The sequence below is a fragment of the Theobroma cacao genome, chromosome 3 (assembly GCF_000208745.1).
Source record: "Theobroma cacao cultivar B97-61/B2 chromosome 3, Criollo_cocoa_genome_V2, whole genome shotgun sequence".
In the NCBI taxonomy this organism is placed as follows: Eukaryota; Viridiplantae; Streptophyta; class Magnoliopsida; order Malvales; family Malvaceae; genus Theobroma; species Theobroma cacao.
The window spans coordinates 35,999,485-36,023,510 of NC_030852.1; the positions used below are offsets into that span (position 1 = coordinate 35,999,485).

Consider the following 24,026-nt stretch of genomic DNA (forward strand, 5'->3'; position numbering starts at 1 on the left):
GATAATTTAAATATTAATATTTTATTTAATTTATATATTATTATGATTAATTTTTTATTTTATTTTATTTTATTTTTTTAATATTAATAATTGGTATTGTATTAAAATGTTAATAATTGATGATTTAATTATTAATATTGTTTATATAATTTAAATGATATTATGTTTATTTATTTTGTTTTAAAATATGAATAATTTATAATTTATTTTATTAATAATTGATAATTTAAATATTAATATTTTATTTAAAATTTAATATAAATATTTTATTAAAAGTTAGAATCAATGTGAGGAGGAGAGAGAAAAAATAATATTTTATATAAATAAAGTTGTAATTTTTTAAATTTATAAAAAGTATTTTTATCTTTATTATTTTTTGAGTTTATTTTTCAATCATGAAATAGCCAATATCATGAGAGAGAGTGATATTAATTATTTTTTAGTTTTGTATGATTTTAGAGAGTAGTCATTTCTATGAAATGACTATTCCATGGACTATTTCTCAACCAACCAAACATGCTATTAAAGAGAGATGAAAAAATTTACGAGAAAAAAGGAAAATGAAAGACCAGAAAGAAAATTATTTCGGACAGATAGAAAGAAAACGTAAGCTTACGCATTTTCCTTTTGTTTCTTATGACTTCAACTTATCTAATGGGGTACCCAGAAAGCGACATCATCGATGGGGTGTGGCAATGAACATTGTCCTCAGAAATTTGGTCGTCCTTTTTACTGTTTATCCATACCTCGTAGATTCAATTTTTAATTGGATAAATATGAAAAAAATTGATGCATCTCCCACTTAAATGCTCGTCGGTATAAATTTCTCCGAGTATTAAAGCATATGGCGTAACAAGTACTTGCACGGATATATGGTGTACAAGCATCGACTGGAAGCATTAAGAAAATGGCAAGTGTTTTTGATATATAGATACAAATCAACTTGTGGGCTATGGTACATCGCTTTTACTATACCTGTTGCGACATGTTCCACGCGACGCTGAGGGGAAAGATTCTATGTTTTACCGCTTTTTCTTTTTTTTTTTTGTTTGAAAATTTGTAGTATATTCAATCAGAGGGAACAAAAATCACCCCTGAGGAAAAGAAGATGATTTTGTCCTGTTATCCTTTGATTTTTTACAGCTTATTTATGTCACTTTCCCTCACAAAAAGTCCATGGAAACCGTACGGTACCCTCCGGGGCAGCTTCACGGCAGCCACGATGTCAAGATTAGGTGACTTTGCGTCCATCACCAAGAACCTTGACTCTCCCGTGTTTTCATTGTGAACATACGAAACCACATAGCCATCGTCCTCGTCTGCCTCGGGATTTCCTGGCTCCTTGGCCACAAAGAATGGTTCCCCACCAAAGCAACCTGGCCCATACATCCTACTAGCCACCGTGCACTCCTGGCGATCCCCCCTGGACACATCCAACTTTACCACTCCTGATATTTTTGGCATTGGGTCACCCACTGCTGCGTACACATATTTGTTCTTCTTTGCTAAATAAGCTGGATTTAACACTGCGAAATCCAGATTTCTTGTTGAAAGGGGATGCCTTGTTACTAGCCCTGTTCTTAAGTCGATCCTTACTTTCTCCACTAAGGCATGAACAAGTTCCATTCTCTCCAGGGTGTGTTCTACTGACAGTATGTTTGGTGCCAGCATGACTATCGCGTTGCCATCATCTTCATCCCATGCATTGATGGCGTGTATGAGGTTGAAACCTGGTATATCAAACCACCTTATTTCTGACTCGTCTTTTGCATATCGAGGGATGACTCCGATCCTTGGTACTTTAGCTGGGTCTGTACCCACCGGAGATCCCCCTCCAAAGATCATTTCCATGGGATTCATTCCTATCTGTATGTCAGCAAATATTGCGTACTTCTTTGTAATAGCAAAGTCGTGGAGAAAAGATGGCCGGGTCATAGAGAATATGGGCACATCTGGCTGTTTTTTTCCATTCGCATCAAAGTAAAAATAAGTTAGAAATGGAGGCATAGGGCCATATCGGAAAGCAAAGGCCTCGCCAGTGTCAGTGTCTGTCTTGGGGTGAGCAGTCATGCTCATGAACAGCTTTCCATCAAAATCATGGCGACCCAACGTTTCTATATCCCCGTTGGGAGTCAAGCGTATGGAATAGGGTAGATCAGATTCACCAAGTGCGTAGAGACGGTTTCCGAACAAGGCCAAACTAGTGTTTGCAAGACCAATACCGTTTGCCGGATTGAACTCACCAGTTAGAACTCTGACAGCTGCGAGAGCACCGCGAGTTGCAGCTGCAGTTAGGCCGTTAAAGCCAGAGAAAACATTGGGAAGAACTGGAGACCCCATCTCGTTTTCAATCGAGTACTTGTAAGTCTTTACATAGCGGCTACAAAGAGTGGCCTGGCCCTTGGAGATTCTGATGGAGTGAAGCATACCATCACCATCAAAGAGGTGGTAAGGTCCACGAGGGAGGTACTGAGGGTTAGGGCCGTTACGTATGTACGCACCGTCGAGGCAAGGTGGGAGAGATCCTTGAATAACTTCGCACTCTGTCGGAGGAAGCTCATCAACAGGAGCAAAGTTGTGGGACAGCACGTGTCTGGGGTCGACTGAGGGGCGAATTGGAGGGTCTATGAAGTTGTTTATGATGTTGTCGAATGTATTGAAGATGAATGTGGATAACTTTGGTTCTACTCTCTTCTTTGCTCCAACCGAAGGAGATGCAATTCTTTTGGGCAGTGTGTTTGACGCTGGTGGTGGCGGTTGAGTTTTAGGAGGTTGGGGTGGTGCTTTTGTTGTGGTAGTGGTGGTGGTCCTAGGAATGGAAGCTGGAGGTCTTTCTTCAATCCTAACAGAGGAAACGTTGACGTGAGGTGTCGAAATCGATCTGGGTGTGGTGACGGCGGGGGAGATCAGTTTTAACGGTAGTAAGGTGGAGAGAAAGGAGGAAGAAAAGGCGTCCATGTTGCCTTGATTTGTTAGCAACAATGGACAGCCAGGTGGAAGGAGAAGGGCTAAAGAGTCTGAGATGCTGTGGGCAACAATGGGAATCTTTCGGGCGGTTATGAAGCAGAAATGTAAAAATGAATGATGAGTCCCGATCAGTCCTCAGGGATAACAATTTGCACTATGAAGCACTGACATCTCTCAATCGTGATCCCTGCACACGAAAATATCTTAAGCCACAGGATGGTATTTATAAAAATGAAGATAAAAAATGAGATGGAAAAACAAAGTTGGGAGACGATTTTTTTCCCCTGAACTCCATTAATGCCGGAGGGGACCATAACCATTGATCTATTCATCCATTAATTCACACAACAGTTCATCTACCTATCACCTGATCATCGTAACCCTGATGGTGAGAGGCCAGCCACTTATTTTCTTAACCCCATTTGCAATCTAAGGCAAACAACTTACATTGTAAAATACTACTAAATGGATATATTACCGGCTTTAATTTTTGGTGTTTGATCTTTATTTTTACATTTAGACGGTTTTTGTTGGTTTATTTTTTATTTTATTAATCATTTGTTAATTTTATAATCTCTTAATTGCTTAAAAAATATTTTTTTTAATCTAGAAATCATCAAAACCTTTCAAATATCAGCTTTTTGCTAAAATGAAAGGCTGCAGATTCTCTTATTCATAATCATATATACGCCTTTCACGAGTCCCCAAGTCCTTGGCCAAGATAAAAACAAAAGGCATTAAAAATGAAGGATAAGATTTTTTTTTGGTTGCAATTTATTAAATTATTTTTAATTTTTTTCTTTGCCATTTATTATCGAGAAAAAGAAAGTAGTGAAAACAAAATGGAGATATTTATGAATGAATAAGAGAGGGGCCTTTCTGCCCTTAAAATGGACAATAATATTCGTTTATTATTAGTCACTAGGGTATACAAATGGATAATATATTTCCTCCTTTCGCTTTCAAAAAAAATCCATAGTCCCTGTCGTCAACCAGTTACGCTATATGGATTTCCGAATTTTCTTAGGCAATTTTAATAATTTCTTGTTGAAAGATAACAACGATTTCATTATAAATAATGGAAAAAATAAATATAACAATATGCATACTCAATTGAAATTTTTTTTTTTGAATAAAGTATTTGTATATGAAGTCTAAAGTATTAAATTACTCATTTAAAGTAATAATTAATGGGTATTGCAACTTGAAAAGGTAAATACGAATTCTTTACATTGATTGCAAATTTTATTTGAGATATAAATTTATCTGAATACAATTAATATTGTTAATTTGACTTTTGAGGCGACCTATGCTATTCTCTTTTAGGAATTTATATATATTCTTTTCTAATTTCAAACTTTTAAATGAATGCAATACTTATGATGACCTTATAATTTACATGTTGAGTGGTAGAAAATGGTCCATATCCTTTAGCTATATATAGAATAAAAGATCCTTTACCCTTAATAGATGTCCCGCTGGGGAAGTGACCAACCTAGGAAGTAAGAAGTGCAAGCCAAAGCACGTCCACAAGCATAGGACAGTGAACATGACTCGAAGCTGCACATTGGAGAAGATGGGGCACGCGCCCTCCTTGGAGGGTTTTGCTAGGGACCAATCACTCCTACCTTCCCTCTGGTTAGGTATACTTTCGGAAAGGGGCAGTCTTTTCTGTTTTTTTGGCCCAAAATCAATTAGAGCATCAAAGAGAAGAAACAGGAACGAAAATGGGGGTTCTTCGTGTACCATCCATTGGCCTTGGTACAATACCACGGGAAACGCAATTGTGCTATCTACGGACAATGCCTTCTTACCTGATTCTGAATCGCAAGCCATGAGCAGACACTCAAATGATAAATTTGAAAGTCCTTTAATTTGCTTACTGATCTTATGTTCCAGTTCTATATTCACATTAATTTCCCTCCATGAAATGTGTCCACGTTTTCCGTGCTGACGGATCATGCCAAGAGTACTCATATAAAAGTAGAAAACCCAAATATGCTGTGCTTTAATTTGGAGCAAGAAAACATGCTCATGATCCTTCAGTAGCAACCTCCAAATTATATAATCGCTGGCTTCGTGTTAAGGGCTGTTAACTTGTAATGCTTGCATCCACGTCGACATGAAGGCTTATGTAATCCACTAGGATTCTGTGCAAAAATAGGAGTTTTTGCTTAAACTCTATGCCTCTACGTGTTAAGCTGCATGAAGCTGTTTTGTTAAATGTTTTACACTTGTTAATGGATCAAGAACAAGTGTTAGTGTTCAATTCATGTTGTATCACCTGATAAATATGTGCTGTTCTTATCAATGTGAATGCAAGACCTTTTTCGTTTATAACAAAACAACTCCTCTGTTCATCTCTGTTCTACTGTCCTTTAACAGAGTATTATTCTTCCTTCTTGTTAACAAAGGTCATGACAAATTAAGAATCTGCAACATGTGGAGTAGCCTACTACTGAAACTCCAAGGTGCTACAGGCTAGAGCTCAAACACTTGTTTAACAATCAAGTCATTGTTCCCTGAGCTAGATTACGAGTCCCCATAGCTAGTGCCATGTTGCCTGGATCATTATTTATGTGTAGGACGCAACTGGTCAGGTATCAACGAGGTCATAGGCCCTATCAGCATACGTTACGCAGGGGATTACTGGTCTTTGCATGCCGATTCTAAATTTCATCCCAGAGGCTTGCAAGGGTTCAAAGTATGGCAATTATACACTACTCTGCTCTGCTGCCGTATTCAAAATATAAGCAATAACCATACGAGTATTGATTTACCGGTTTGTCATCCTGCTCTCTACTGTGTCCTGTTCCTTGAACCTAGACTTCCAGCTTCATTCATCCGATACATGTATATACGAAAAATAATGATCACACATTTGTGTATACCATCGTATATACAAGCTTATATATATACAAAAACAAAATTAAAAATAACTGTATATATAAGTTTAATTTGAAGTAGAAATTATAAATAGAACCCTGAGATTAAATAATATTTATAAATAAAAATAACTGTAAATATAAATTTGGATTAAAATTTCAAAAGAAAAATCTAACTATCAAGGGTTTATCTTTTGAAGACTGAATTATAAAATTTGTTTCTCCCAAATGGGGATGACAACTTTCCCATGCTCAAAGGACAATGGGTGTGCGCTTTTGGCAATTGGTTGGTAGATCCCAATTTGCTGAAGCATAGACGTTCTTTGCATTTGTTTTTTGATGAAGAAGGACATGCATTTGTACAATGATATTCGCATGCAAGCAAAACCGTGTTCTGTTCTTTTTGTCAGCGGCCCATAGGTTGATTTTAATAACTTTATATTTGATCGAGAAAAAATTAATGTTTTAAATGTTATCCATGTTATCCAAGGCCTTGAGGCAAAATCGGCGGCCACTGTAGGTCTCTGTGTCTTCAGAGACTTATTGGGAATGGGGGTGCACGTCCAAGGCTGTGCTTTGTCTTTACATTTGCTTTGCCTTTTATTGAAAAATCGATTCCTCCAAGCGCAACAAGTATTGCAAGTTTTTGGAAGTCTCCCCCGGGGAAGAAGTGGCAGCAACAGCCGACATGGATGCCTTGTCCTCCACCTTCATCCCCAAATCCCTTGCTCCTAGCAATGCTACCGCCATATCCACACCCATTGTTTCCCAACCTCCTCAACTCTACATATTTTCCGTTAGAATTCAGGGAAAACAGCTGAATTCCTCTGCCACAACTTCAAAATTATCAAACACTGCATCGCCAGCAACACCTCTTTCACCACTCAAGAATATCATGGCTCCATCAACAGCAATTACACTCATCTTCAATGCGGTTCGTGACACTTTAGAAAACTTCATATACCCTGATCTCAGCCCCTCTCTGGATCCCAGGCTCGTGCTTGCTGGGAACTTTTCCCCAGTTGATGAGCTTCCTCCAACAGAGTGTGAGGTAATACAAGGGACCCTTCCACCATGCCTGGATGGTGCATACATCCGCAATGGTCCCAACCCTCGGTACCTTCCTCGTGGTCCGTACCACCTCTTTGATGGCGATGGGATGGTGCACTGTGTTAGAGTCTCCAAAGGACGAGCCACTCTCTGTAGCCGTTACGTCAAGACCTACAAGTACAACGCTGAGCGTGAGGCTGGATTCCCCATTGTTCCCAGTTTCTTGTCTAGCTTTAACGGTTTAACTTCGTCTGCCACCCATTTTACTCTTTATGCTGCTAGAATTCTAACCGGTCAGTACAATCCTGCAAAGGGCATTGGTCTGGCAAATACTAGTTTGGCCTTGTTTGGAAACCGTCTTTATGCACTTGGTGAGTCAGATCTACCCTATGCTTTACGCTTGACATCCAATGGGGATATAGAAACATTGGGTCGCCATGATTTTGATGGGAAGCTGTTTAGGAGCATGACTGCCCACCCCAAGTTAGACCCTGACACGGGTGAGACCTTTGCTTTCCGTTATGACCCCATATTTCGCCCATTTCTAACGTACTTCTACTTTGATCCGAATGGAATCAAACAGCCAGATGTGCCTATTTTTTCTATGGTCACTCCATCTTTCATCCATGACTTCGCAATCACGAAGAACTATGCCATTTTTGCTGACATACAAATAGGAATAAATCCCATGAAAATAATACTTGGATCGGGTTCTCCAGTGAGTTCAGATCTGACTAAAGTGCCTAGAATTGGGATCATCCGTCGGTATTCAAAAGACAAGTCAGAAATGAAATGGTTTGATGCACCAGGGTTCAATCCTATACACGTGATCAATGCATGGGATGAGGATGATGGCAATGCCATAGTCATGGTAGCACCGAACATACTATCAGTAGAACACACCCTGGAGAGAATGGACCTTGTACATGCCCTGGTGGAGAAAGGACTTGACCTAAAGACAAGGCTAGTAACAAGGCAGCCCATTTCGACGAGAAATCTAGACTTCGCAGTGATCAATCCAGCATACGTAGCCAATAAAACCAAATACGTTTACGCAGCAGTAGGCGATCCAATGCCAAAAATTTCAGGAGTGGTGAAATTGGACGTGTCAAAAGGAGAATTGGAGGAGTGCACAGTGGGTAGCCGGATGTATGGAGCAGGGTGCTATGGTGGGGAACCCTTCTTTGTAGCAAAGGGGCCCGGAAATCCAGAAGCGGCGGAGGATGACGGCTATGTTTTGCCATTTGTTCACAATGAAAACACGGAAGAATCAAGTCTGCTGGTGATGGATGCATAGTCGGCTGATCTTGACGTTGCAGCAGCGGTGAAGCTGCCCCAAAGGGTGCCGTACGGTTTCCACGGACTTTTCATTGACAGAAGAAAACGTACAACTTGATGAGAAGTCCGTCTGATGAGTTAAATTACCATTTTATTGTAGCTGTTCTGATAAATTTCGAAGCAGATAAAGTTGATTCAGAGTTGCATAACATTTTGAATAGCATCAATCAAGGTTACTGATGTGTAATTATTACAAGTCTTTTTTTTTTTTCAGTTAGGAGGTTTATTCTAAGATAACATTATAAAGAGTCATCATGTTTAAATTTTAAATTTATTTTACTGTCGAAAAACAAAATAATCGATTAATATCGATTCTTAGTACATAATTACTAATTATCGTGTTATCTCTATAACCAAACGAGAAAAAAAAAAACAAGAAATGATTATATTTATTTCTGCACGTTGCTCAATTGCTGTGGACCTTCAGCTTTGTTCCGATTACGCCAGCAGCTGCACAAAAAGCCTATCTTTCTTGCAAGTGGACGGGGGGTGCATATCTTTCTTGCATCATACAGGATAAAATCAAAGCTGAAGGCTTATGGTTATGGGGAGACCCATTCTTGCCCTGCAAAAGCTGATGATTTCTCTCCTGCAGGGAAAATATCATTTGCGATGCAATCTATGAGCGAAATATAAGATGGGATTTGTATATGATGCTATAATTTCTTCTCATATATTTCAGATCTTTAATCATTTCTCATATCACAATTTGCTGATAATCAATGACAAGAAAATTTTTCTGGTAGTCCTCAAGACTAAGGAAAACAGTGTAGAGAAACTATTGATCTAGCTCTGATAAGATTAAGAACGATGCTTCAGGTAATGATGGTCATCAGGCCTGTCCAGTTAGGCTGCAATTTACTTGGAAGAGAGGTAGAGCTCAAATTATTGTCTGATGAGGAGGGTGAACAAGTCAGTACCTAGCCCATGAGGATAAGAATGGTAACCAATGCTCGAAATCTCAAAAACGATGTGCACTTAAAACCCAGGTAAATTGGGGAGCCAGTTAACAAGTCTTGGAATCCCTTCTGAGCAAAATCTAGAGGAATCAATGACCAGACCATCTCATCATTAGCCTAGAATCATCCCGCTTGACATAAATTCGGTAATGCTGATAGCATCTGGAATGAATTCAATGCAATTCATTAACAAAGTACAAAGCACTAATTTCGTTCTATTACTATCTTAAATTCAAAATAAAAGAAACGTAGCATAGGCTAGATCCAAAAGAACTAATTCTGATGAGCAAAGATTTTTGTTTTATCTGATCATAATTTACTTTTGGGTCCAGGCATGGTAATGAGAGTCAGAGACAAATAAGAGTCAAGAAAAGACACTGTCCCATCCTTGATTGAGCAGTACTAACATCGTTATGGTAAAAACAAATGAATGTGTTAACTTGCTTTTGAACTGTAGTTCTGTATGTTACAGAAAGAATGCTAAGAATTAACTCGAGAAAACAAATCTTAAAAACTTCTCATGTCTTTTTCCTATAAGGTAAGATGCAAATAGGAGAAGATATAAGCATACCAAAACTTCGGAAAGCAATCCCTAAACTTTCACCATTTGTGTCTCAGCTAGTGAGGAATTAAGGTCTTCTCGAGACTGTGATCTCCTACTTTGCAGTCGCATCTGACTTCTGTGAGGGGACCAGAAGGAACCCATGCTACTACTGTCAAATTGCATCTGCCCCAAGCTACTGGAGGAATAACTATGTGACACACTACTGGTTGACGGGTACAAGGAAGACTCTGTGAGCTGGATGCTGCTGCCAAGACTATGTCCCAAGCCAAATGGTGTCTGCTGAGAACCACTAACTGTTGGACTTAGGGGCATCTTAACTCTTCCATCCCCTACAAAACAAATATGGCATTTCCTTTAAAGATGGAACAAGGATCATAGAAAAGATCGTAATGACTTGCCAAAAACAAGAAGTGCATTCAGAGTAACAACATTCAGACCCTTTACAGTGAAGGTATGAAGGAGATAAATTCAATAAAATCGTATTTACAATATAAATTGCTTATTAATAATTTTAATCTTCAAAGGTAGTCAACATTAGAGTTGCAACTTGTAAGCATCCACAGAGCATCTGCAGAACGTACACATGCACTAATAAAACAAAGTGATTTATAGAAAAGTTTCTACTACGAAGATGATTCATTTAGGCTCACATACTACTCAGACACGTCAAGTTCAATAAATATAAGTTCAGAATCATGGATCCTGTGGCAAGCAAATTTAAAATAGTATCCCTTATGTGCCGACAAGAATAGCTTGGGATAACTATCTGATCCAAATTATTGTATTTCAAATCCCTACAAAAAGGAGGCATGCATCAGGTTTCAAGAACCTCAAAACAAATCAGCATCCTTGATTTTTGTAGCCTTTTTTGGAACATGCTGTGCATGCATTATTCAGATAAGCTACTGTGACCATACAACTTGATTGGTGCCTTTGTGGAAGGAATCCCAACAAAGAAGACTGTTAAAGTACTCGAATTCCTCTCCCATGGAAAACAAAGCAAATAAAAGTGGCAGAAATATGCCCAAAGAATAAGTCATACAAGAGATCTTACCAGAGTTGATAGGACTCCAGCGCTTGAACCGGAAAGGAGATGGTATATTAAGAACAGATGTGCTGGCTGCACTGTTATGCCGGAAAAGAGGGAGATATGGTCTCCGGAAAAATCTCGGCATCCAATTACTAACACATGATAAAGCACAAACAAGCAAAATCAGTGACATGAAAAGAATGGCAATAAGAATTATTGGATCAATCTTCATCTGCAGTATTTGATAACCACGGAGCCTCAGTCTACTTGAAAATGACTTCCCAGCTGCCAACAGTGCAACACCCTTTGTCCATGTAATACTTCCAGAACCAATGACAAGTTGACTATCAGTGATGTGCAAACCCTCTCTCAACAGTGATACTATATATGGTGCTCTAAAGCAGTACTGTTCAATAAATGGCTGTGGAGCGACACTGTTCTTCGCTACTTCCCAGGTTTTTTCACAAAAATCCCTACCTTTCTCCAGTACATCATCAAGTGCAGCATCTGAAGACAGATTGAAGAACCGATATACCACAAAAAAGCCAGACAAAGCATAGAACTGGCCGTTAGGACGAGGCAAGCTATCAGAAAGAGCACAAGGTTGCAAATCACAATCAATCCCTGGGTATAGATTTGACCATTCAGATAAATTGACAGCAACTTTGGCAATTGCACTGCATTGCTCCCAATTTGGAGCACCGATAAGCTGCACAGGAATTCCTGATTTTCCTCCTTTATCCAAAATTTTCCCTCCAACTACAGGACTTCCATTTTCTTGGTCTTTAGAAGCACATTGAGAACAGATATATTGTTCATTGTAGCCAGAGTGCAAGCAAGGATGTTTAATTTCTATCTTTCCATTAACAAGATTGGTATTGGAGCCATCTGGGAGCCTCTTTAATAAATGAACTACAGACTTGTCAAATGCATCATTCAAACCATAGCCTGAGAGAGAATAGGCACTAAGATGATGATTAACCACTCCAATTCTAAGGTTTAAGTTGGTTTCATTATGTTGATGGTTCTCATTCTCAAATGTAACTTGTAATGATGATCCACCCAAGTCAAGTGCACCAAATGTTTTCCTCTTAGGTGTGGCTCCCAACATGCCTGTGCGATAGTTGAGGGCTGTCCACCCAAAGTAAGCTTCCTCTGTCCCACTGATAATCCTAACCCACTCTCGGCGGCACAAGAATGGTGAATTCTTTAGTATCAACCAGGCATTTTCCAGAAGCCATTTTGAATCAGCACTTGGCAACCTGCGAACACCAGCTGTAGCATAAAGGAAAAGAGAAGTAGTCTTATGTGCATGTTCAGGAATTTGCTTCTCTGCCCATGAAATAAGTGGGTTTATGGCAGCTTTCAAGCCAGATTTATCATGCACTAACTTATGAAAGCCAGGCTCAGTCTCCATCCTATCATAAGCACGTCCACTTTGTGAACTCGGTCTTCTAGAAAGACCTTCTGTTAATGATTTCATGACAATAGGCAGACTACCATCATTCTTGTGATCAATTGATGCCTGATAAACATAAACTCGAGTTCCCGTACTTCCACAATCAAGAACAACATAGAACTTGGAGGCCCCTTTAGACCAATTTGAATAAATATACATGCAAACCATATATGTCAAAAAAATGAACAAAAGCAGGCACAAGGAAACAATGATTAGTCGCACCCACTTTCTGCGCAAAAATGGGGTTCCACCAGGCAAACCCCTCTCCTTTGAGAAACTTGACCCAGCATTTTCTCGCTGTAGAGGGGGTCTTGTATAGGTCATGCTCTTATCAATTTCAGAAATAAGATCAGCTGCTTCTGGATCAAGCCGGTGATATGATGAGAAATCTTGGAGTGATGAGGAGAGGCGCAAATTATTCTTGTGTCCAGAGTTGACAAAACCAAACCCATGGGCAGCATTTTTATCTGCCTGCAGTGACAATGCAGGCGACATATATGAAGCTGCAGAAGACTGTGTAGCAGATAACAGATTCGATGCACCAGAGATTGTTTCTGCGATTCTACTAAATACCATTTCTTCTGCTTTTCATCAAATTTGATAACTTTTCATAGGGCATATCTTGCCAATGTCGAAATTTAGAAAATATAATTTTCGTTCCTTGGTGCTTGCATACTGGCCAGAACAGCCAACATCAAACTTGCAATGTAACTCAATTCAATGATCACATCGAATTTGGTGAAATTGTCACTGCATGGACAGAGGTATCACAATGCAGCAGCCAAGTAGGTACCACCAATTATCACGAATCCTAACAGCCAAAATCCAATGATGAAATCGAATCAGTCGTGCATATATGAAATAAGTCGCCAAACAAGGATATCTAAGTTTGAAACATTAATCGATATGGCCAACTCAGAAACGCATTATGCAGCAATGTTTGTTCAATTCTGGGGTTCTTCCCAAAACAAAAGATTGGTGTTTTGCATACATTTGAAAGAACCCAAAAAGCGTTTGGTGCCGGAGACAGACAAACAAACACGGGAATTGAAGAAATCATGTTCTAAAATTTATCCAAGATGTTGAGGGTGGGCAAAGACAGATTGATCTTGAATACTGAATAAATTCTAGTATGACTGAACGACAAAACCAAGTTCGAGGAATACCTGCAGGCACGAGTCGATAAGACTTTGGATTGAGATTGCGGCAGTTCCCAGATCTCTGCCTTGTCTTTACAATCTGTACAAATAAACAAACCAAAATAGAACCGAAACTGTTTTATATTTGCCACTGCTGTCAGTTTGGGATTCACTGTCTCAGATCCAAGGGAAAACAGAAGAGGTTTTGGCCTTTGGGTCTCTCTCTCTCTCTCTCTCTCTGTGGTGACTCCCCCCTCTGTTTCTGATTTCTGATTTTATATATATATATATATATATTTCCTACCGTCTCAGGGCACAAAATAGAAAAGGTTACCTATTAAGCCTTTCCCACATTCATTTTTATTCTTTAGTAATTTTTCAGTTATATAAAAAATTCATTTGCTTATCACCTCTCCCTTGTATTTCCATCAGTTACCCTGTCTTTTTCCAATTTTTCTACATTGACCCCTTCATGTTGTTAACGTTAGTCAACTTCTCCATCACGTCTTGCTTGTTTCTCTTCTTCATGAAGTACTTTTCACTTTCCATTCTTCCCTATTTGCTTTCCATTGCCATTGATAATTTTACAATTTTGCTACATTGTTAAAAGTGGGACGAAAATTCGGAATTAGAGCCCGAATTAGGTAATAAATGTTATCTCAATTTTTTGTAATGCTCATTGTCGATTCTAATGAATCAAGTAATGAACTTTTAATTAACTAATGTATTATAGAAATTACTTGTAATCTAAGATTTTGGGAATATTTGCCATTAGGCTTTGGCTTCTGCTCAGGAATGGAGCCCTCCAGTTGCCAATCCAAGAAAAATAAATTTATTGCATTGAGTTTACAAGTCATCAAAGTGTGAAAAAACTGAGTTTCCTAGAACAAAATAAGACAGCATGAAGGAGCAAACCAGCAAAGCCTCAGCATGTCCTATGTTGTTGCCTTTTGAAGATGTATTCAATGATTTTTCTCTCTTCTGTTACCAATCAAAGTTGAAACACATGCCAAGTGACACCATTTGATCTCAGTATATTATAGCTGTTTCAAAAAAGATCTTATAAAACCTTACATCACATCTAAATTACATAATTAATCACTTGGTTTTTGTAATAAGATGGATGACCCTGAGAAAATGTGTCCTCTCTGGTACGGGTTCTTGTTGACTGATGCATCTTTGTGAATGAGAGGCTCAGAGGACCGAACAACCTGAGGCACGATCCCGACAGCTGTGTGTTTTTCTCTGTAGGATGCCCAAGTGACCATATATAGACCAGCAATTATTAGAAACCCCCCGATAACACTGTCACAAGATATGAAAGACAAGCAAATAAGTTCAGACCAGCTTTTGGAGTTAATAGTAATGAAGTAAAGAAAATTACGCCTGTTATCTTTGTAATCGATGAGATATTAAGTTATAATTTGTAGTGGAAGAGACAGAAGTAAAACCTTCCCAAATAAATTGGACTTCCGAGGAAAATTCTTGAAAGAAAAGCTGATGCTGCAGGTTGAAGTGGATTATAAAGAGCAACTAAAGCAGGCCCCAAGATCTTATTCGACCATGTCAGCATTCCATAGTTAAGAGCCGATGCAACAATTCCCTGCAAAAGCAATATATCCATAGCTTCAGGTTTACCTATTTCGCAGGCAGCTAAGTTTTATACATAATTAGTACTGTCATACATTACTTTTACATGTGATGCCATATTTTTAAATTTAACGTGTTTTAATTAGGTGATCAGAAGGGATTCCAGCATCCATTATAGATAGCTTCTAAAATCCAAATATAGATCCCATGGACAGCACAAATCAGTTTAACCATATTTAATATTCTTACATTTTGAAAAAACCAAGCTGACCCCCTTCTACCATCAGCTTTCTAACACTTTCCTTATTGAACCCTATGTCTCTTACTACTTCTCTCTCCAAGAAATCAAGCTCTTCCCTTTACTTGCCTTCAACAGGGTAAGTGCCTTACCACCTTCTATGACAACTTTTCTTACCCTTATATATGTGCCTAAAATGTGTCAAGGAGGAGGTAAGTGTAGGTCAAACTATACGGATGAAAGCGTGTTCTCAGAAAACATCAGGGGAGTTACTGTAATTATCATTTATCATTTCTTATTCCAATTAAATCTATTAATTTCTTTTCCTAACACTTAATAGACAAATCAACCCAACTTAGCACGCTGGGTTCTTAAACTAGATGGTCTTTAACATGAATCCATTTCCTTCATTTCCACCAGGTACAATTAAACTATACAATTAAAGGACTAAAAAAATAAAAAACTAAACCAAGACCAAGAATGAGATCTTGGCCATTAAACTAGCATATCAAGCATTGACCCAAAAGATAAATTAAAAAAAGAAAAAATCAAATAACATTTCAAACTCAGATAAAGCCACAACTTTAATAATGGCTAGTCTTTTAATGAATTAACCTGTAAAATTGTTAAGATTCGAGAAAATATAAAATCTATAAGAAACTTACAGCATACAAGACCGCAAAAAGCTCGGATTGTGTCAGACTCCAGTCTGTTGATTCATTGGTCATAAGGAATGCAGTTGCTACCATCAATACAGCACCAAAAAAATAGGAAAATGCTGTGACAGAAATGTTGGCAGGATACTTGGCTAAAACTGGAGCCTGGAATTGTTAAAAACAGTAAATAAGCATATATTAATTACAACAAAATACACATGCAAAGTTCAAATTATAATGTTAATGCTGAAATAAGTCAGCACTATTTTTCAGGAAATTTAATATAAATGTTAATGACGAAAATGTATACGAATCACTTCCATCACTCCTGATGAAAACCAACAAGCAAAAGGTAGATATTGCTTGAATACCTAATTGCATATCAAATCTGAACTCATATTCATCACCACAGGGACCGTATTCTCTTTATGTTGCTCAAACAGAGATTTCTGTCTGTTCCCTCCAGCAAATAAGATATGGAATTTAATATACTATAAGCAAAGAACAGCTTTTACAAGAACAAAGCTTGCCCTGATTCATTTATCATGATTAATTATAGAAAAAGGGGAATAACCTCTTACATGAGGATTAGTTGATAGGAGTGATAAAAACAGAAATAATTTAAATTATCCAAAAACCAACCACATGATGGCATACCTGAATGGCCAGGAAAGCAGCCATGCACATACAGTTCCCTATCAGGCATAAAACTCCAATATGCCAATGTTCAAGTCCATACTCGAGAAAACTAGACATAAGCCATCCAGCAGGCTCTGGTTGACCCCTGGCGCTTATATCATTATGTGCAGAAAAGTCTGCATCCTTGTGTCCAAGCAAAGCTGGACCACGAAACAGAACCATTAATATTGCACCAGAAACACAGATTAGGGTACCTCCAACCTTCGCTTGACCTTCAGTTTTGAGCAAATTCACTCTTTCTGTACTGCATGTATAATTGCATACAAAATATGGCAAAAAGCAACATGCATCAAAATATATGCTTGTGTTTATAGAAATTAACCAATACCAAACAAAATTTAGAAAAAAAAAAGTATGAATTTATTGCCATTACCCCATCATCACAGCCAAGAGAAAGGTAAAGACTGGAATTGAAGGCTGTATGGCAGCAGCATAAGTTGGATTTGTGTAGCTCAGACCAATGAGAAATAAAAGCTGATTGCCAAATATCCTATTCCAATTTACCAAAACTGGATAAGTTGGCTAGCAGGAAGTTCTATCAGGCACAATTTACGCAGATAATATATTGCCAGATCAATTGGGAAGGTTTAGAGAGCAATACTCACCCAGTTAACCCAAGAAAGAAGAATGATAGGAGGAGGCGTTTAGTCATAGGAGGTCGAATCCTTCTGCAGCAAAGTGAGACAAGATGACCCAAAAAGTTATATATTCGATCCAAGCGTCCAGAAAACTAGAAATATGTTTACAAATGATAAGTTGCTGGTAAACATACCGAACAGAGATGCTAGATTAAATCGACTAAAAATGACACAAATTAATTGCAAGAGTCAACAAACAAGCCAACAAAGGTAATCAATTTAGCTGTGGATACAATGTATATCATCTTAATATGAACAGATCGATTAATCATCTAAGTTTAAGGTCAACCAAAATTTGGAAGAGTCAATGTAACTTAAGACAGAACACCAAAGTCTCAAATTTTGGATTCAAACAATGCATAAAAACCAAAACATTAGAACCTAGAAAAAAACCCCAATATCCAGTTTCATCTCCATATGAAACGGATGCCAAGAAGAAAAAGAAAGGACCCATTAAAAAACTACAATTTATAATGATAGATAGCAAAGAACAAGTGGAGTCAAACCCAGAAAAGGGTATGGAATAAAAAAGGTCATACTTTTCACGAACATAGGCGACGGGGGCAAGAATAGAGAGGGCAAGAAGATCGCGGAAGACGCAGAAGACTAGCTGATTGACACCAACATTGAGGGCTACTTTGGTAATTACATGATAGCCTCCATTGATGAGTTGCACTAACGCCATCGAGGCATGAGCTCTCCATGCCTCTCTCTCGGACCCTCCATTCATTCCTGCCATCTCCTTCCTTCACACCCAGAAGAGACACCAAAGAATTACCAGCAAAGGTTATAGAAAGAGAAGTTTTGGTGATTTATATGTGAATTGCGAAAATTTTGGTTAGCTTTTATTCATATAAGGTAAGAAAAGGGTGTCTAAAAGGTGACAAATTTAAGGTACTTTGAAAACCATGCTGCCTTTGGAACTTGCGTTGTTGTTGCTGTTGCTGGGTTGTTGCCTTCGTTTTTGTTCTTGCCTTGAGGCCTTTGGCTTTCATTTTGTACTTTAGTTTCGATTGGTTTTGTGCTTACTGTAAATACGCAATATTAAATGGGTTTTATTCTAAAAATAAATAAATAAATGGGGTTTTTTCTATGGTAGGAAAATGAGCCTTTTGAAGTAGAAAAATAAAATCTTGGGTCTTTTTCTTTTCCTTCCTTCCAAACATAGCGCAACTCAGAAACACGTTTTAGATCCAAGACTCAAAAGATCAAAAAACCCATTAATCCTCTTTTTGATCTACGCTAGTTGATTAATTAATGTACAAGTAATTAATCAATCTTTTATTGACTAATCAACATAACTAGTTGCCAAAGCCAACCAAAATTATATTTCTCGAACACAAAAAGAAAAACGAATACTTCAAATTGGTGTTTAATGTTAATTTGATGAGACATTTCTTCTTGAACAAGGTTTGTATTTCAGTTGGGCTTTCGGTTTCTGCGTTGGGTCGGCAAGTACCAAAGAGGGTCCCTCTCCTGTGGGGCCCTGAAGCTGAATGCAGACAACAGAAAGAATATGAAATGGAAAATCTTTGGTTTTCGGTGAAAGTGATTCACATTGCAAAAAACTTAAATGAATATGAACCCTCTTTGTAAATTCGTAATCCACCATTTACAGCTTTCCTTTTCATATTAACACCCATTCCATCCAATTTGAAAGAAATTGGTTTCCTTTTTCCTTTTCCCTGAAGATAAGGTTTTGTTTTGTTTTTTTTTTTTTAATTTTAGCCGTACACAAAAGGGGATACAAAATCCCAGATTTCCTTTTCATTCTTTAATTTTGAGTTAAATCTATCACATTAGGTTGGGTTTGAACCTCTATTTAAAGCGTATTTATGCACAGAAAAGGACTTTGTTGCCATTGGTGCTGACATGACCAAATAACTAACTAGACTAGCTGCTGTTTACCTGTCTGGACTTTAAAACTGAGAAACATGACCCTGTTTTTTGCATCAAATCTGCAGGCCCTCACTTTTGCCCCTTTGCGATGGAAAGCTGAAGAGATGAGGAAAGGAAATCTTTGAAAGTAAAACTGTAATATGCGGAAAACCGAAACAACAACAAAGTGATTGATGCTGGTAGATCAAATATGCAATTGCTTGAATGCAGTCAACGCAGTTTTGACGAAACAATTCCAATCGGAGACCCTGGCAATAATAAACATTCCTGAATTGGACTTGGAAGAGTGAGCACAAATTCAGCATAACCAGAGCTCTATGCCACGTCATCCAAACCAAAGAAAAAAAGAAGCAATACACATTCATCCATCCTCAAAGAAGATACATTGACACAAAAATTATTTATTTTTGGGAAAATAAACCCTCTTACTTCTACAAAAGAATATCAAACAGACACAACGCTTCCTATTACTTGCCGGAAATAACTCTTTGATTCTTTACATTTCCTTTAATAGATTGTGAAAAATTTTTCCAAATGGAAGTAAATATTCTCTAGAGCTTCATATTCCTAATATGGTCCTTATTTGATCTGGAGGATGCCTTGCCAGGGATTTGGGATCTGGGTAACTGTTTCTAGGATCCATGATTGCATTGTAAATAAGCTCATAAGCATCAGCAAGTGACTTAGCCACCTGTATACCTGCCTCCGAACGCAACTTTGGAACTTGCATCTGTTCAAACTCGGGCAGGGAACTCTCACTTCCCAAAATAAACCCAAAGAAGGCCTTCAAACACTCGGAAAGAGAGGCTGGAGTTGTGTCTTCTAACTCCGCCAATGGTGCCCCATCTGTTGCATCCTCGTTAAGTGAATTATGGAAGTGATGCATCTTTATGGACAAGCCACATCTACTAAGAATTGCATCAACTTCTTTCTCTACAAGAACACGCACATGATTATCAATCATCATGCCAAGTTTCTTTGCGTATTCAGCCGCAACCTCATGTCCAAGTAATGGTTGTTGAATAGCACACAAGCAATTGATAAGGAAGATCTTGGATGGGGTTTCACTATTCTGCATAAATAAATGATATAAGGAGTAAAAAAAAGGAAAATACGGAAAGTATTCAACAAAATTAAGCCCTGAACCATGCATGTAAAGAATATGACATCACAAAAACACAAGATTGAAACAATCTTCAAGTTAACTAACCTGAGAGAATTTAGAAGAGTTGTTATTTGACAAAATTGCATCAACTGCAGATTTACTAAGCTGGCCTGAGTCAGAACTCATTCGACGGCTTCTAGATGTGTGGCCAGCTCCCTTTGATTTTTGTGCCTCTGCTGCTTGCTCACACATCTGCATTCCATTCAAGGTAATGAATTAATATTCAGTACAGAAACCAGAAAACACTATATTAGTCCTGATTACAGCTCAGCACTAAAGTTTTGATTCTCAAATTTCAATGCTGAGAATAGTGATCTGAATGGAATGTTAACTATCCCGAAGTAGCAAGCACTAAACATTGTGAGGATCATTTTCCAAATACTGCACTACACTGGTTTGAGAAAACGGCGAACATGTGTAAATTATACTTCAGCACCATGAAACCAGGAACAAATTACCATAATGATGCAACTGATCAAGTATCATCAAATATGACACACCTGAATTATTGGATCAAGTAAAGCAGATATAACTGGATCAAAAGCTGGCTTTTTCCCTGAAGCAGGAACCATCATGCTGTTATATGTTTCAATTATCTCAAGCAGCACAGAGACACCTTCTCTTACGGCTGGTGGTGGTGAAAGATCAACAGCAACAAGAGGAGGGTAGCGTAAAAGCTTTTCCCCACGACCTTTCAGTATTTCAAAGAATGTTTTCTGAGCAGCATCTTTGAGTGCCCAAAGTGTATTGCAAAGAGCAGTTTCTCTCCCTAGTAAATCTGATATCTGTAAGTAAGCAAACAGACAATGTTATCAAAAGATGACAAGCAAACAATACAATCAGGATATCAGAAGAAAGACAGAGCTCACTCACAGTGTAGCTGTAGAACTCAAGTGTGTTACTGAGTTTATAAGAAATTATAAGACTAGGTTGTGACTGTAGAACTTGCTCAACTCTCACTTTAAAAGGCCGGCAAACTCCTTCAAAAATTCTATCTAGAACAAATGTCAAGTCTGCTTCGATCTTTCCAGAATCATTCTCCACATTCTTGGAGAATCGATTTGCAGTTGATCCAGTATCTACCACTGAATCAGGATCAAGTAAAGCAAGAACAAGTTCACGTTCTGATGCCAATGCCTGCAGAGAGAGCAAGCAAAATTAACACAACAAATGGAATTAAATATTATGTTATATTAAAATTAACAAATAACTGTACGAAGGACAGAAATAGAAACAAATAAGAAGTCCTTTTGTTCCAAACCTGATGTAACCATCCTAGCATGTCTCCAACATAGCGTAAGGGATCATGAGCATGCACTTCTATTGGTCTTGGCATCCCACCTGGTCCTCCACGTGTAAGAGCACTTATAAATCTTCTAAATAATGCATTGTGTCTCATATTTGCTACCTATGATTAGCAAAAGCAAAAACTTAAGTACATGTAACTAGAAAAACCACAAGGCAATGGAGTTATCGAACATCAAATTTTGATCTAAATGAAGTCACCTCTTCAGCACAATACTTGAAAAGAACAGGCCTTTCCTTGAGGCAGCGCACAGCTGTTCTCAAAAGTTCACTAACTTCTGGATTATCCGTGTCACCGAGTTTCCTACACTCAGCCTGAACCCACCTACAAGAAAGGGACAAGACGTGTCAACCAACCTATCCAACGGTTAGGCTAGATCCCCATATCTCATATGTTTTTCTCGAGTGGAGAATCCCCAACTCACAACCCCAGTCCACTAAAACCCAACGAATCCAATATATGCAGCAAGGATACTTCACACTTTCATAAGAAATAAAGTATGAAAAGGGAAGACCAGAAGAGGGAGGACAGTCATTAACAATGTGTGAACCATAAGAGATTTTTGTTTGTGGCACATTCCTAAACTCCAAACCCTTAACAGATATCATACTGCATTACTTAGGTCCATCATTGGGACAATAGTTCAATCATTTTATAAATGCTTCACCTGCATAGTCGCTCATAAGCTCCTTCTTGGTACATAGCCATCATATCCATCAGCTCCAAACCAGCACGCTGTGATGGATTCTCAAGTTAGTGATTGTTACACTTTATTAATGGAAATAGAAGCAAAACAAACAGATAAACAGATGTGATGACGAAGAAGAACAGAAGCAATTGACAAGCAACTAACAAAGAGCACATGAGACGATATTAGGAGGGAAAAAAGACATAATGCAGAATCAGCACTAAACTTATAACTTGTCTTATAATCTAAAAGATATAAACGGCTGATGTGGAAACATACATGCAGATTGGGCAATGTAATACTTACCTGGTGATGCGTCCTTAGAAGTATTTTGCAATTGGCATGAATTTCTTGAACATGAGAAAGTGCCTTGAAGAAATTTTCATTCAACTCCTCATCTCTCAGTGCATTAATCTACAAATGGAGGAAACGAATATAATTAATTCAAAAAGGACTTTAAAAATTGCGTCAATAGGTACAGAATCTAAAACAAAAAGGGTTGATAGTTAAACCTCTTCAGGAGAAAGCTGATAATCTCGAAGGAAGCATGACGCTATCTCCTGCTTTTGAGTGGTAACGTCGAGCTCCTGCTTCAACCTCTCGGTGGTACTGATAATATCAGCGGTGCTAGCGCTGCAACTGTTCAATGCCTTTGCAATCCTGTCAGATTCGAGAGCTATTTAAAAATCAATGCAATTGAAAAATGGCGGATCTAGAAATAAGTCTGGAAAATTGCAGATCAAAAAATGAAGAGAAACTGCGAACATACCTATCGCAGCAGTCGGCGAGGGAATTGACCTCGTCCTCGACTCGATCCAAAGCGAGTTGAGCAGCCTGGGAAGCTCGGAGAAAATCGAGGTTGATCTGGAGAGACCGCTTCTCGATTGTGGATCTGAGATTGCGACGCGCCTGAGGAGTGTTTTCGGTATAGAAAGTGGAGAGTGTGTTGAGAGAGGCCACCACTTCGGGGCTGTCCGTCCGACACTCCAATACCTTCTTCAGTTTACGCGACAGCCCCGGCGCCAAGCCTACAGTCCCCATTTTTGATCTCTTCTCTTCTTTCCTTCAATTGTCCAAAATTCAGTGTTGTGCAATTTTTAATGAAAATTTTTATCAAACATTTCCCATTTGCTTGTGTTCTTGTGCGGTTCGCAAAATAGAGATCATTGTCAAGATCCACTTCGAATTTTCTGCCATCAAAATATCGCTGTTTCTTGTGTGTAAAGCCCGATCAGTTTTTGGGTACCGAGCCCATTCCAATCACCCGAGGACAAAGCCCACCCCAAAAATCCCATGAACAACCCACTCTCAAATCATCGGGCATTTACACCCTCACTAATCTGACCCAAGGGTCAGGCATCTTGCCCTCCATGTTTGAATCCGCCGCCTTCACTGTTTTCAATCCGTGATTTACTGGATTCAATAGCAAGCACGTTTTTGTTTAAAAGGAACAGGTTCGGAATTCTCTTCCTCTCAAATCAATATATAATATTGATAAGCAAAGTTTAAAACCGAAATAGAAGTGTATCATCACATATCCATTTCTAGAAGACTTTTGCACCTTGTCTATCAAGGCTCTAATCCCTCCCTCCAATTTTATCTGATTAAAGTTTGTATTAAAATATTTGATTTAATAATAAATACATATATTTTTTAATGAAATCTAAAACAAAAATAGAATGTGCATTGGTGGTCATATATATCTCCATTTCTAGAAGAGTTCCTAAAGCGATTGAATACATCACTTGGATCAAT

At 38.3% G+C, this 24,026-nt stretch overlaps 5 protein-coding genes across 7 annotated transcripts; 1 reads left to right on the forward strand and 4 right to left on the reverse strand.

The window, feature by feature from the left end:
* On the reverse strand, positions 846–3,336 carry LOC18606899 (probable carotenoid cleavage dioxygenase 4, chloroplastic). Its single transcript, XM_018117605.1, has one exon. It carries the CDS (start codon positions 2,956–2,958, stop codon positions 1,138–1,140), a length of 1,821 nt encoding a protein of 606 aa, XP_017973094.1. The 5' UTR covers positions 2,959–3,336; the 3' UTR covers positions 846–1,137.
* Positions 6,541–8,199, forward strand: LOC18606900 (probable carotenoid cleavage dioxygenase 4, chloroplastic). Its single transcript, XM_007040781.2, has one exon. It carries the CDS (start codon positions 6,541–6,543, stop codon positions 8,197–8,199), a length of 1,659 nt encoding a protein of 552 aa, XP_007040843.2.
* Positions 8,496–13,668, reverse strand: LOC18606901 (probable apyrase 7). 3 transcript variants are annotated; one of them, XR_001927238.1, is made up of 5 exons: positions 13,420–13,668; positions 10,819–13,064; positions 9,771–10,093; positions 9,161–9,361; positions 8,496–8,829 (listed from the first exon to the last, which is right to left on the reverse strand). XR_001927238.1 is itself a non-coding variant. In XM_007040784.2 (4 exons), the coding sequence occupies exons 2-3, from the start codon at positions 12,827–12,829 to the stop codon at positions 9,792–9,794; spliced, it is 2,313 nt and encodes a 770-aa protein (XP_007040846.2). In that variant the 5' UTR covers positions 12,830–13,064; positions 13,420–13,668; the 3' UTR covers positions 8,496–8,829; positions 9,771–9,791. The 3 variants fall into 3 exon arrangements, 2 of the variants coding, with proteins under 2 accessions (XP_007040846.2, XP_007040845.2); XM_007040784.2 differs by lacking the exon at positions 9,161–9,361; XM_007040783.2 differs by lacking the exon at positions 8,496–8,829 and having other exon boundaries at positions 8,892–9,361.
* LOC18606902 (WAT1-related protein At4g19185) lies at positions 14,202–17,952 on the reverse strand. Its single transcript, XM_007040785.2, has 7 exons — positions 17,753–17,952; positions 17,181–17,243; positions 16,949–17,065; positions 16,534–16,819; positions 15,886–16,041; positions 14,844–14,995; positions 14,202–14,697 (listed from the first exon to the last, which is right to left on the reverse strand). The coding sequence occupies exons 1-7, from the start codon at positions 17,950–17,952 to the stop codon at positions 14,487–14,489; spliced, it is 1,185 nt and encodes a 394-aa protein (XP_007040847.1). The 3' UTR covers positions 14,202–14,486.
* Positions 19,452–23,402, reverse strand: LOC18606903 (conserved oligomeric Golgi complex subunit 6). The gene is made up of 10 exons (XM_007040786.2): positions 23,041–23,402; positions 22,784–22,931; positions 22,578–22,685; positions 22,251–22,318; positions 21,784–21,907; positions 21,539–21,685; positions 21,151–21,414; positions 20,778–21,062; positions 20,323–20,469; positions 19,452–20,184 (listed from the first exon to the last, which is right to left on the reverse strand). The coding sequence occupies exons 1-10, from the start codon at positions 23,310–23,312 to the stop codon at positions 19,672–19,674; spliced, it is 2,076 nt and encodes a 691-aa protein (XP_007040848.2). The 5' UTR covers positions 23,313–23,402; the 3' UTR covers positions 19,452–19,671.

What these genes read in the sequence shown, in the direction of transcription:
- LOC18606899 (XM_018117605.1), bottom strand. Translation starts at nt 2,958, where the DNA reads ATGGACGCCTTTTCTTCCTCCTTTCTCTCCACCTTACTACCGTTAAAA.
- LOC18606900 (XM_007040781.2), top strand. Translation starts at nt 6,541, where the DNA reads ATGGATGCCTTGTCCTCCACCTTCATCCCCAAATCCCTTGCTCCTAGC.
- LOC18606901 (XM_007040784.2), bottom strand. Translation starts at nt 12,829, where the DNA reads ATGGTATTTAGTAGAATCGCAGAAACAATCTCTGGTGCATCGAATCTG. An exon ending in CTGGAGTCCTATCAACTCTG is followed by an intron (nt 10,094 to 10,818) that starts GTAAGATCTCTT and finishes TTTGTTTTGTAG; the next exon opens with GGGATGGAAGAGTTAAGATG.
- LOC18606902 (XM_007040785.2), bottom strand. Translation starts at nt 17,952, where the DNA reads ATGGCAGGAATGAATGGAGGGTCCGAGAGAGAGGCATGGAGAGCTCAT. An exon ending in GTCGCCTATGTTCGTGAAAA is followed by an intron (nt 17,244 to 17,752) that starts GTATGACCTTTT and finishes ACTTTGCTGCAG; the next exon opens with AAGGATTCGACCTCCTATGA. An exon ending in TTTTTGCGGTCTTGTATGCT is followed by an intron (nt 14,996 to 15,885) that starts GTAAGTTTCTTA and finishes TTGCTTTTGCAG; the next exon opens with GGAATTGTTGCATCGGCTCT.
- LOC18606903 (XM_007040786.2), bottom strand. Translation starts at nt 23,312, where the DNA reads ATGGGGACTGTAGGCTTGGCGCCGGGGCTGTCGCGTAAACTGAAGAAG. An exon ending in TTCTAAGGACGCATCACCAG is followed by an intron (nt 22,319 to 22,577) that starts GTAAGTATTACA and finishes AATCCATCACAG; the next exon opens with CGTGCTGGTTTGGAGCTGAT. An exon ending in ACTCTTCTAAATTCTCTCAG is followed by an intron (nt 20,185 to 20,322) that starts GTTAGTTAACTT and finishes TTATTTATGCAG; the next exon opens with AATAGTGAAACCCCATCCAA.